Source organism: Amphibalanus amphitrite, unplaced genomic scaffold (assembly GCF_019059575.1).
Source record: "Amphibalanus amphitrite isolate SeventyFive unplaced genomic scaffold, NRLGWU_Aamphi_draft 000185F_arrow, whole genome shotgun sequence".
In the NCBI taxonomy this organism is placed as follows: Eukaryota; Metazoa; Arthropoda; class Thecostraca; order Balanomorpha; family Balanidae; genus Amphibalanus; species Amphibalanus amphitrite.
The window spans coordinates 325,578-338,370 of NW_024881680.1; the positions used below are offsets into that span (position 1 = coordinate 325,578).

The 12,793-nt window shown below is 54.1% G+C and overlaps 1 protein-coding gene across 2 annotated transcripts in view; it reads left to right on the forward strand.

The window, feature by feature from the left end:
* The window catches only part of LOC122384285 (KN motif and ankyrin repeat domain-containing protein 3-like), a 55,097-nt gene extending 42,305 nt beyond the window's left edge, over window positions 1–12,792 (forward strand). For both annotated transcript variants that reach the window (XM_043371546.1, XM_043371545.1), the window contains exons 5-15: window positions 2,560–2,764; window positions 3,208–3,557; window positions 6,397–6,477; window positions 6,739–6,889; window positions 7,177–8,714; window positions 9,020–9,807; window positions 10,076–10,180; window positions 10,317–10,557; window positions 10,867–11,079; window positions 11,467–11,559; window positions 11,933–12,792. In XM_043371546.1, the coding sequence (XP_043227481.1) occupies window positions 2,560–2,764; window positions 3,208–3,557; window positions 6,397–6,477; window positions 6,739–6,889; window positions 7,177–8,714; window positions 9,020–9,807; window positions 10,076–10,180; window positions 10,317–10,557; window positions 10,867–11,079; window positions 11,467–11,559; window positions 11,933–12,271 (4,104 nt within the window). In that variant the 3' untranslated portion in view covers window positions 12,272–12,792. The remainder of the gene's footprint in view (window positions 1–2,559; window positions 2,765–3,207; window positions 3,558–6,396; window positions 6,478–6,738; window positions 6,890–7,176; window positions 8,715–9,019; window positions 9,808–10,075; window positions 10,181–10,316; window positions 10,558–10,866; window positions 11,080–11,466; window positions 11,560–11,932) is intronic.
* The last annotated feature ends 1 nt before the right edge of the window (window position 12,793 follows it).

Consider the following 12,793-nt stretch of genomic DNA (forward strand, 5'->3'; position numbering starts at 1 on the left):
ACTAGAGCGCTACCATGAATGTGTTCAGCTCAACAATACCACTCGAATGACATGCAACATGACCTTTTCCGTTACCTTGACCATGGGTCAAATTTTTAACCCTCGCCCTGGCAGGGCATTTTTCATAACACGGCCTGGCAGGGGGGGGGGGTTGATGCGACCCCCCTCGCGATTGGCTCCTATGGCACCTAGAAACACCAAATTTGGTAGGTAGGTGGTTCCCCTGGAGTTTTCGCCCCTGTGCAAATTTGGTTGCTCTAGGTCAATATTTAGGGGGGTTTTGGGGGGTATAAATGTAAAAATTTCGCTAAAAACAGGTCGAAAGTTTTTCGCTTATAACTTTCGATCTAATTAAGATAGAGAAAAAAGAAAAGCACCAGTGAACTAACTCAGCACGTCAAGGCGCGTCGAATGATATACTTTTTAGCTTGCTTAAGTGTACTTAAAGTTTTTCTTAAATTTTAAGTAAACTTAAATTAATAAATTAAGTTCAAGTTAATCAAATTGCATCATATCGCATATCATTCGATTCGGCTGATCACCAGGAACACAATGGTACCATTTTTTAAGCTCTAGCGTCATTATGTGCCAAGTTATTGGCAAAAACGTCATTTGACCTCAGTTGACCTCATTTGACCTGACCCATGGATAAGTACACCAAACAAAGAATCACCAAGTGACCTGCTGTTAAGTACCGTGGTTTCAAAGCACAAAAGTGATAGAACGAAGCGGATATCTCCAGTATTTTCCGAATTTAGTATTTTCCCATAGGCTTAACATTACGACGTAATGACCTCTAACTGACCTCAGGTCAGTGACCTCAAAAAAGCCGGACTATATGTTATACAACTCGGTGAACTTAGCACATCCTGAAAGTTTGAAGGAAATCAGTCGAAAACTGTGAGTTGGAGAGGTGCAAAAAGAAAATTGAAATTTGACCATGACCTTGTACCGGTTTTTCTGACCTGGTGACCTGACCCAAGGTCACCCGGACCTGAAATTTTCAGGTCATATGTAAAAAGGTTGCCCCATAGGCTGTGCCAAATTTGGCGGCGCTGCGCGCCGCCGTTTTTACGCTATCTTCGAAAAACCTTAGGGGGGGGGGGTCGCATCGACCCCCCCCCTGCCAGGGCGAGGGTTAAGTTGACCTTTTCAGGTCAACTTATAGTTCATTCGACGTGTCTCGACGAGACAAAGGCGATGCCGGTAAAATCAGCGTCATACAAGTTTTGAGTCAAAAGTTATGATACAAAAACCTTTTCCGCCAAAACGCCAACTTGGAAGCTAAATCGTTGACCTAAGGTCAAATCTGAGAACATTGCTCAGAAAGGCCTTTGAAAGAGCTATCGAATGCGCTTTCCCGCAGCACTGCAGTTCTATTGGTTCCTGACTTATGCGCCGATTTGTGAAAAGTTGTCAAATGTCAAAATTGGGAACAAAAGTTCGTGAAAATTTTACCTTTGGTGACCTCCAGTGACCTCAGCGACGACCTGATCGAAAATGAAATAGGTAACTCTAAAAGATACTTGTAGCGAGCTGTCTGTTGCTTTTACCACGTCTTTCTAGCTATACTTTCCGAGATAATCTGGTGCTAGCCAAAAAGCCCCCTCCCCCTTACGATGGCGAAGTTGGCTAGAGGCCCACCCGGGCGCTGACTAAACAAAACATCCAGTTTTTTTTTTCTCCGTTGACTACATACTACTCTTCACCTCGATTTAGAGACAATATTTGGCTATTTAAGCAAATTGGGGAGGTCGTCGGTTTTTACTGGGGACGGTCCCCAGTAACCCAAAAGTTACTGGGGACCGGTCCCCAGCGTCCCCAGTGGTGGTTACGCGCCTGCTCATTGTCAGTCGACAGGCGGAATAGGCTGGGGATGTTGTTTACGCTGTTGCGCTCTGTGCTTCTGCACGGCACGGCGTCGTGGCGTCCGGATCCAACGTGACGTCTTCGCCGCCGCACCTGGACAAGTGGACACAGATCGAGTTGCATGGGCGATGGCGGCTGACGTGTGAGCGGTGGCCGGCTATAATGCCCCCGCAGGGTGGCATGACGGCTTAACAATGCACGCCGACTCGCCTGGAGACTTCGGTGGAGATGCAAATTGCAAACCTACGACCCCGACTCCTGAAATGTTACCTAGTGACGTGTTATGTCCGGGGTCGCGTTTTGTTTGCGACCGGACCGTCTGACCCGCTTGCATTAGCGCATTTGCATATCAGATCGCATGTGAACAACAGAATCGCATTTAAACTACAGACTTAATTTGATTCTTGCTAAGCACATGGACGAACCGAGAACCGGTTTTGACGACTTTGACGTGGGCGATACGCCTGAAAACCGGCTCGCTTACCTACATGCGCAATCTACTGATGGCACCACAAACTTAGCATCCATAAGTCAGTGGAACTGGTTCAGACAGTGCGGCACTGTGGTGTCTGTGGTTTTCCTTTGGGTGCAACGCACAGTGTGGCCCCAGTACTCCCCCTCCCCAGAACGTTCAGACGTATTCCATCACCGGAAACGATGGATTTAACCTCCATGTCTCTCGTGCCTCAGGCACCGGCGCACTTCTTCCCACCGTCACGCACCCAGACCGACAACAAGCTGGCAACCGATCTGGAGAGCTCACTCGGTCAGGTCATGTCCGACTTCGAGGAGACCTTCCAGAGGTCACGCGTGCGTCAGGAGAACCACGCGTACCTCAGCGACGGTGGCGAGTACCGGCCGAACGGGCGGCGGTACCACTCTCTGCCCAGGCCAGGTAAGGGCTGCAGAGCTCTCTCAGTGTGTGCGCCGACTCCCGAAATGTGCATGCAGTGGGCGATGATGAATAGGTACTGTGTTGCTACGTGTGTGCCTTTTTGGGTGCAGACTTGACAATGCTCGCACACGTCTGCGGCATATGGACTGTGGACATCGACGTCTTTGCGACGAGCATAAGTAGGTATGCACCTGCACTTAAAAGAGTAATGGTCTGTTTCGCTGCCGTGCTCTACCGAGGCGGATGATTTGTTTTCCATGACTCCCTGCATCTTGAGTCGATGTGTCTGCCCTTTTTGGGCGGGTTTGTGCAAACAGATTCGGCAGCAGCGCTCGTGACCAGACTGCAGCCTGTACTCCCGCGTGGCTGAACAGCAAATCACCACACCTTACTTCACACGCCAACACAGCTGCCTGTTCTGACCGAGCCCTGTCCTCCCTCAGCGACGCTGCGCTCCTGGCGGACTGTAGAACAGGACCTGCCGCGTGCCTCGTCCAACTCGTCACTCTCAGACTCATCGGATGGCGCGGGGAACGGTCTCGGACGCTCCTCCGACCTCGCCCGAGAGATGGCCGAAACCATCAGCTCGCTGCAGAAGCTCAGCCGTATGGAGGACGGGCCTGAACTGCGGCCGGGTCACAGGAGGTCAGAGGTCACCACCCATGTGACCTCTGAGGGTACGCCGGGATCGGGGCGGGAGCAGACGGACAGCAGGCTGGTGGGCAGGAAGGAGTGCCGGATGGAGACGAGGGTGACCGTCTCCAGCAACTCTCAGCGTCAGGCAGAGGATACGGTGAGAAACGACCGCAAAAGGAGGGAATGGTCAATCATTCATTATGCGACAATACGGTATAAAACTGGCCAGATCATGTTAATTATCATGAAAAATAATTGGCACTTATGCATCACCTAAGACTGAGAAGCATTCGCCGCAAGAATTGCTTTTTCTTATAACCCAGCCTATTGTTCTTACATGAAGACAAAATTTGAAGGGATACCGAAGATATTCTCGGGCAGCCCTGTATCCTGGGGCTCTCCATTATTCACCACTCATTGTTTCCGTTGGCCTGCGTGTCAGAGCGAAGGCTGACCTCTCTGTGCTGCCTTTGTCGTGTCATGCTGACATGTTTTCGAAAGCTCAGCCGTCCAAGTCGGCCGTCCGTTCCGTTGGCTATGTTTGTCGGAAATCTAATCGCGTGCCTGTTGTCTGCTGTCGAATTCAATGTAAACGGAAAGGTAACGTTGAGTAAACCAGCCGATGGGAAGACATGTTTGCGTGAACGACCGGCAGGCTGCCAGTGTCTGAGGCTGTTACGGTGTTATCTGTCAGGGAAGCGCTGACAAACGGTAGACATAGGCTTTTGGCACCTTCACTGTTGCGATGTGGCGGTGGTCCTTTTATATTGATTTGTTTGATCCGTAACCGTAAATATTGGCACGTCAGACGCTGGCTCAGATTCTTTAGGAAGGCGGAGCAAATGTTTGGCCCAGTCGGCCCAGTTGGCCCAGCCCGACCCGAGGTCATATAAATACCTACCTACATATCTCTAGCACAAGGCCGTCTTCTGGCATAATGTTTTGCCTATACTAGAATATTCAGCTGTTAGCATCATTATTCATTATTCATTTCACTGGGTCATCGTCAATGACCAAGGTCGCATACGGCATAAAAGCATTGCAAATTGCAATAGGGATATCCTCCATGTTCTGACCAATCATCATCATCATCATCATCATCATCATCATCACATTTATTTGCATCACACACACAATGTGAGGTGACAAGGTGAGGTGACAGTTATAACAAGTAGCAGTACATATACATTGGGCCAGGTAGGTACATACATTAATGCCTGCAGAACAATGCTAGGCCACGCAAGGACATTCACAAGAGCCAATCATTGGACATTCTAAAACCATCGATAGTACCTATACTTTAGTTCAAGTTGTGTGCCTGGTGCTTTCATTTGTGACTGTTATGAGCCTAAGAATTTTACGCGAATGAGAGCAAGTGCTGTTGAGCAGGAATTTGATTGTGTCCACAATTCCATCATTCATACAAGAGCCACGAATAAGCTCACCATCAACATTGCCACATGCTATGTTCATTGTAACTTCAAAATTATTATTTCCGAGGCTATGTGTAAAGCTCAAGAATGATCCGTCTAACTCTGAAGGCGTAGTAGCTAGAACAGCAAGGCTGCGAATCATTATCTGCTTAAGCCTATGATCCGAGCGAAACAGATGAGCAAAGCCGCGAAGCGTAAGCGATCGGAGAAGCTCTTGAACCTTAGGAATGCCAAGCGCTGACATTAGGGCAGAATGATGGGCATACACAGGGAGCCCAATGGCTGCCTTTATACTAGAAGATTGAAATAATTCCAGGTTACTTATGTCAGCAGCTCTCAGTGGAGCAACGATGCTCCCAGATGTCAAAGAAGGGGCTACAATCGTGCGCCATAGAAAAGCTTTGTCTAAAGCAGACATAGCCTTGCTAAACATTCCTGCAGGTGTGAGCCCGTAAAAAGCTCCACGGGCACGTCTTACTCGAGACCGCGCATGCGCTGAGCCACGTAAATCAGTGCTGATGGTCACACCTAGATGCTGTGTTTCAGAGCGGATAGATAACTGCTGACCGGCCAACTGCCATGTAGGCAGCTCAGCTAAATGTTCAGCACCAAAGACAAGGCAATGACTTTTAGTTTTAGACTGATCAGGGTGAGTGAATTCGAGTCTCCAAGTGCCCGCGAACTCCCCCACAATGCTTAAAAGATGGCCAAGACTCATGGAGTTCGTAGAAACAAGCATTATGTCGTCAGCGTAACAGATCGAGGGGACATGATATCCCATTAGTTCAGCCCCAAGTCCACTATGATCAAGAGTCTGTATTAAGGGACGAAAAAATATGTTAGCCAGTACTGGGGAAAGGATGGCCCCTTGCCTCGTTCCACGTTCTAGTGGGAAACTGTCGGAACGAATGCCCATAAAGTCAATTTTGGCAGTAAGCTTGCGATACCACGAGAGAAGCAGACACCACGAGCGATTCTCAAGCAGATCAAGAAGACGATAGAAAAGACCGTCATGCCAAATGCGGTCAAAACACTTTCTGGCGTCTAAATTAGCGACGAATACAGGAGATCCCCTTCTTAGGTGCCACTGGACAGTCTCAGAAAACAAAAGAGAGGCTTCGGCTGTTCCACGCTGTGGAACAAATCCAAACTGTAGATCGTGTGGAACGAACGATGTTTCAATATATTCAATATATTCCAGATTTTGTAGTATATTTTTTTCCAATCGGAGTATCCAAAATCACTTATCACGTGCTCTCCAGTTTGATGAGGAATCTCTGGAATTTCGAGTCACGGCGCAAAGCGCACTTTGTTTTTGTTTACATTTTCAAATTTTCAAGGCCGATCTAATTCAAAACAAAAATGGGCCGTGAACAGGGGGCTCTGCATTTATCTGTGTTCGCCTTGTCTGTGTTCACATATTCCTCCTCAGGTTTCACTATTTCGATAGCTGCTTGTACGGTTTGGCTATAAGCGATGTGGTTATTTTGTACGGCTTTCTTCGCCGTTGTTGTTTCATTTACAGCCGGGTATTTTGTTTTGATCCGCCGGCTACGCTTTCAGCGTCAAGAACAAGCGAATAATGAATATGAAAGAAGGATACGGGAGTTGGAGGAGCAAGTCAAGGCCATTCCTCTACTTAAGGTGAGTTGAAGATTGAAAAAGGATCAAACGTCCTTACACTTGCAAACACAAACGTCAGACATCGCATCAAGCTCTGCATCGCTGATCGCAATTGCTCGTGGAATGGCAAGATAAATAATTCGTTAGCTGTCAAATTAGTGAAAACATGAATTATAGATAGTCACCAACACATCATTCCGAGGCTGCTCCCCGGACTCTACCCAGCCCTGTGACCGGTCCACCTCGGGCCGGGTGTCTGACCATTTCCCTGCTCTTCTGCAGCACAAGCTGTCCGTGCTGCGGGAGGAGAAGCGGTCGATGGAGGAGCAGCTGACCCGCAGCCGGCCTCGCCGTGAGCCGCAGGGAGACCCTCCCGAACGGACCACCCAGCACACCGTCAGCCTGCGCTCCAGGAGCCTCTCACCCGCTCAGGGTAGGTGCTGCGCGCTGGTGTGTGCCGCGCCACCCCTGCTGCACGGTTAGCCTTAGATTCTTATTGCGATGCTGTCGAATTTTCAGTTATCTCGCGACCTCGAAGACTGCCGCTGCGACGGCGGCCTTCGTTTGGGCTAACAGAGCTCCAATCTGGCCCACTCAGCCTGTGGCGAGATTTATCTGCCGTCATCACAGCAGTCACTGTGGTTGTTTAATGTTTATGGCGCGGATAGCGGCGGCGCGGCGGCGGCTTTGACGGCGCTCTGTGTGCTTCTCTGTTCATAGATCCGAGCTCGCCCGACCGCCGTGTGCTACAGGATGCCACCACCAGCTGTCGCGTGCTAACCAGAGACATCGGAGTGGACGGCTGCCCGGAGCGACTGGACGCGACTCCGATGCGGGAGTCTCCCTCCAGCCGCGGCCGAACCCGTGATGTGGGGTTGGCCACGAGGGAGGTCACTCCGCCAGCCCGCCCGGTCACCAGGGACTTTGGTGTGGGGTACGGCCTAGCGGTACGAGACCCGACACCTCCTAGAGTCGTCACATCACCCAAACCAGCGACACGCGATGTGGGCGTGGGTTACGGCCTAGCCGTTCGCGAGCCGACGCCTCCAAGAGTGGTCACACCACCCAAGCCTCCAACAAGAGACGTTGGCGTTGGTTATGGTCTTGCAGTTCGTGATCCAACTCCACCAAGAGTTGTTGCTCCTCCGAAACCACCAACGCGTGACTTCGGAGTGGGTCATGGGCTTGCCGTCCGCGACCCAACTCCTCCAAGAGTGGTGGCCGCTCCCAAGCCGATAACTCGGGACATGGGTGTCGGGTTGGGGATGGCTGTCCGCGACCCCACCCCTCCACCAGCACCAGTGCGGGTTCCTACACGGGACGCGTGCGTTGGCGGTGGCCCACCGACCCCGCCTCCGCGTCCCGCGCCAGCCCAACGCTCTGTCTACGTCCTTACCGACCTGAACGCCGGTCAAGAAAACCGGGGCCGCCGCAAGTTCTCGCTGGGTTCAATCCTGAGCGGGCACGGTGGCAACCGAACGGTGGGGGTCAACACGCGGCGCTCGGAGCTGACCGTCGGAGGTACGCATGTGGAGACCGTGGCCGGAGATGACTCGGTTCAGGAGATTCTGGAGCGGGAGCGACGCCGTCCACCGGGCGTGGAGCGCGGCTCTCAGACCCGTGCCGCGGCGGCCGTCAGTGCCGAGACGAGCACGGACCGGCCGCCGGCCACCCGAGACGTCGGGGCTTCCACCGAGCTAGGTTTCGATGAGCTGCGTCAGATGTGTGATCTGCGCGACCAGCTAGACGAACTGCGAGAGCTTCAGAGATCCACCAGAGCCTCGTCCAGCGAGACGCGAGACACGTTCACACAGATCAAGGAGTACGAGCTTGGCGTCAACTACGTGCGAGGAGCGTTCTCGTTCGTGAAGAGCGTCAACTGTTCCTCGCAGACGGAGCCACCGCCGCAACCAACACCGCTCCGCTCCTCGGGAGCTCAGACTGATCGGGAGCCGGAGCCTTGGAGGCCGTCGACGCGTGCCTTCGCCGCCCAGGTACACCCGGCGATGACCAGTGTTGGCGTGCAGTGTCTCGAGGAGGACAGCCGGGGTGTCGAGGCGCGGCCCGAGCGGCGTGATGTCGCCGTCACGGCAGAGTTCCGCCGGTTCACGCGGTCGGTGGCTACAGCCACGGACGCTGCTCCGGCGGTGACTCGGCCGTCCCCCGCGCACAGGAGGGATGCGGCGACGGCCACGGTGGCTCCGCTCGTCATGTCGCGAGCGGTGCTCACCGATCGCCTCAAAGAGCCGCTGAAGAAGGTAAGAAAGTTAAACTCACTGATCGAGACGCGCTGCTCTGGGAAGGCTGTGTTCAGGTGGCTAATATGTTGGGCTGGCGTTTACTGGGTAGCAGTGAGTCAGCGCTCAGGTAGTGGAACACTGCCAGCTTGTTTTGATACTTTTATAATTTGCTTTCATAGTGAAGGGTGTAAATGTCTGAGGTTTCTACTCACACGAATCGCTGCATCTGCAACCAGGCTTACTACTCCACTCTGATGAACGGTTGTTGTGTCGTGTCATTGTTCCTGTACTGACCGCTGAACGTTCCGTCTGTTTTGGCTCAGGTGAAGACCACCATGACAGAGGTGACTCCTCTGAGGAGTGTTGCCAGCGGCGAGCACCTGGTTAATCGTCACCAGAGCTGCCAGACGGCCCCATCCCCGGCCCCAGCCGCCGCTGCCGCCGCCCCCGCCCCTGCGCCGGCCGCCCCGGCCCCGCCCGTCAGCAGCCGTCACCAGGCGACTCAGACGCTGGCGGCGCCACCGTCCACCCCTCCGGCGACACCTGCCGACCGCGAGTCGCCGCTGCCGCCGCTCTCCCGCTCCTCGAGCGGCTCCAAGATCCCCCGCCGGATGGCGACGCCTCCCACCGCCCGAAAGGCGGCCCCGGCCGCTCCCACTCCCCCGGCTATGGTGCGGCGAGCGGCCTCCTTTGCCGGAGTCACCACCCCACCGACCGGCCGCAAGACGCCGACCGCTGCCGGTTCAGCCACCCCGCCGACGGCACGCAAGGCTGCCGGAGCGGGCACCCCGCCCACCGCTCGACGCATCCCGGTGCCCGTGGGATCAACAACTCCGCCCACGCCGCGACGGGAGCTCCGGTCGCCGTCACCGTCGGTTTCGACGGCGCGTCCGGCGGCCAAAGAGTCGTCACCGACGAATGGTGCGCCGGCGGTGACGGCGGAGTCGGGACCGGCGGCGGTGCCCGAGTCGGCCAGACTGGTGTCCGGCGCAGGTCAGGTGTCTGACGCCGAGCCCAAACAGCGCCAGTTTGGCCGCAGGGATACGTTTGTGGCGCCCCGTGACACGGACTCTCAGCGGCAGGAGCTCGGCCAGGGCGACGCGGCAGATCAGTGAGTTTTGCTGAGGTGGACGGGGAGGGGGCGGTGACGCGTATCATCGCAATGATTCAGGATTTTTCGTCCCGGGGTTGTCTTGCCAAAATCACGTTTGTAGCTTTGCTGTTTAAACTAAGAAACATTGCTTGTAAGCGTTTACCTAAATCTGCTAAAGTAATGGAACACCGTACTCGTATAGCCCTGCAATCGTACGTCCTATCCCTCGATATGATCTTTCTCGTGGTCTTACAGTATGTGACTTGGGGTTGTTTCGTCTTTGCAGAAAATCGACATTGGAACCCGTGGATTTAGATGATTTCACGGCGGTAGAGGAAATGATCTCGACGGAGGAGATGAAAGAGAAGAAACCAGAAGCTCCCAGAATAAAGTGCGTACCAGTTTACACTTTCATACCGTTCTTCAGTCTTAATCATCATCCTGCATTGCTTGTATCAGCTATGACGATAAGCTCCCGTTTCCTAACCTGCCCTCACCGAACCCTCTCAATCCCCTTTTCTCCCCAGGGTGGAGCCCAGTCCAGAGATGCGCGCCGCTCTGAAGGTGCTGAACGACTCTCTGAGCGCCCCGGGCGCCGGCAAGGGGTCGTCAGCCGTCGCCCAGGCGCGCGCTCTCGTTCAAGCCGAGTGGTTCAAGGTGGCCGGATCGCGAGACGCCGACCCGCTGGTGGTGGAGGACTACCTGGACGTGCTGGAAGGCATGTCGCTCGACCTGTTGAAGACCGTGGTCAACATGGCGGATAACAACGTGAGTATAGGATCAGTTTTTTTTCGGTATAGATGCGGCTTTTACGTAATTAAGTGACAATTATTGGCATTCTGCTGAATATATCCGTCATTTCGTTTTCATTTCTGTCATCTTCATTTGAATTGTCCATTGGTTGATTCCTTGTGCATCGGAAATTTTGCGTCGAATTCCGTCAAAAAAATGTGTTACTTTTTCTTCTGAGTCTGAACCACCAAGAAACCACAACCGTACCAAACTGACTAGTCCCTCAGCCCTAGACTCCCAGCTGCACTAACCTCACTGACCGGCCGCCCCGGCCTCCCCCGGCAGAGTAACACGGTGATGCACTACGCGGTGTCGCACGGCAACTTTGACGTGGTGAGCGTGCTGCTGGACAGCAAGGTGGTGGACGTGCAGCGGCAGAACAACGCCGGCTACACGTGCATCATGCTCCTATCGCTGGCCCACATCACCTCCGAGACGCACCGCCAGGTGGTCCGCAGGCTCTTCCAGAACGGCGACGTCAATGTCCGAGCCAAACAGGTGAGATGATGGTGGTGTATTCTGAAAACTGTTCGGAACGCGTTGAGGTGGGACTGACTCAGCTAGCTGGTTCAGATGTTTTCATACTATTTTCTCGTCAATCTTCTCGTCAAACCTTATTTAATCAGGACAGCAGCAGATGCGGGCCCTCTTGATGATGTTTCCGAAATCAGCGTTTTTATGTGAAGCGAGTGCGACCGGTCACGCTTACCAAACCTCCTCTAGCATGATGGTCGTATAGCATTATCTGTTTAAATTCAGCCAACATGCATCATGGCGGCGTTCCGCTACCCTACTGAGCCGTATTATCAGTCTCCATTGTGAGCTGTCCTCGAGTGTTCGCTACCCCCGAGTCTGACGCCCGTCTCCGTCGCCCCTGTCCCGCAGCACGGTCAGACGGCGCTGATGCTGGCCGTCTCCCACGGCCGGCTGGACATGGTCAACCTGCTGCTGGAGGCCGGAGCAGACATCAACATACAGGTGCGTGCGGTGGTCACTGCAGATCTGCTACCGGTGCTCCTGAACTGGTGGTATGAAATTATTGAAAGGAATATCACCTCCAGGCGATGGGCTGTCCATTAGTGGCCGTCTTAGTGTCCATAGTCTCGAAACGTCTTAGGTTTATCTAGGATTTTCTAAGTTTATCCCCGTTCAGCTTAGAGTAATTCCGATATTTTGTGTAGGCGTCGCGCTCAAACGGACCCCTCAGCTCTGTGGATACGAGATCTCCGATGAATGGCGCTACTTAACAGTCCTACCATCCCCAGTGCCACGGAGATATAAACCTCTCCGAACCCCAGATCACGGGAAGCAGCAGCTAGGTCTGACGCCCCCTTCCCCTCTCCCCTAACAGGACGAGGACGGCAGCACGAGTCTGATGTGCGCCTCGGAGCACGGCCACGCGGCGATCGTACGCGTCCTGCTGGCCCACCCCGAGTGTGACACTCAACTCACCGACAACGACGGCTGCACGGCGCTCCAGGTGGCCATGGAGGCCGGCCACCGTGACGTCGGCCTCCTCCTGTACGCCCACTCCAACTTCTCTCGCGGCAGTTCCCCGTATGGCTCGCTGAGGCTGAAGAAGGGCGGCTCGCGGACACCGGGCGGCCGGGCCAGCGCCACTCCCCCGCGCGGAGCCACGCCCACCGGCACGCCGGGACTCGGCAAGCGCAGCCTGTCGTCGCTGCACTGAAGCGCGTGATGTGGGCTTGTGGTGATACTCCGTCCAGGGGAGGTGTGGAGGATCGGTCGGTGACAGTGCCTTGTAACGCGCGCAGCGGCGCGGCCGGGCGGCAGACCGCGCCCCGAGAACCGGTGGCACGGGCTGGTCGTGATATGTAACTGATTCAGCCAGACGAGTCGTTCGCTGCGACGCACAACTAACCTCAGTCAGAATTGTTCGAGACGTTGCCTTCCTATTCAACCCAGGCGCTCAGCGCGGACTCCCCAGACGTTTTGGGTTCCAGAGCGTGAAGCGAGTGGTGCACTGACCAAGTTTTATCATTGAGTGAGGAGTCTGCTTGTGACCGGCTGTACCGGACCGAACAGCGCCAGACGTATCCTGCTTTACCGAGCTGTGGGCGAAGTCAGCGGTAATCTGCAGTACTAACATGTGCCAACGAATGTGTAACTGACTTTTAATGTGTGCTTGTGTTTGACGTGCGATAGGTGAGGTTTTTAACCATCCGCTGCCAATACATTCCTCGAAACCTGG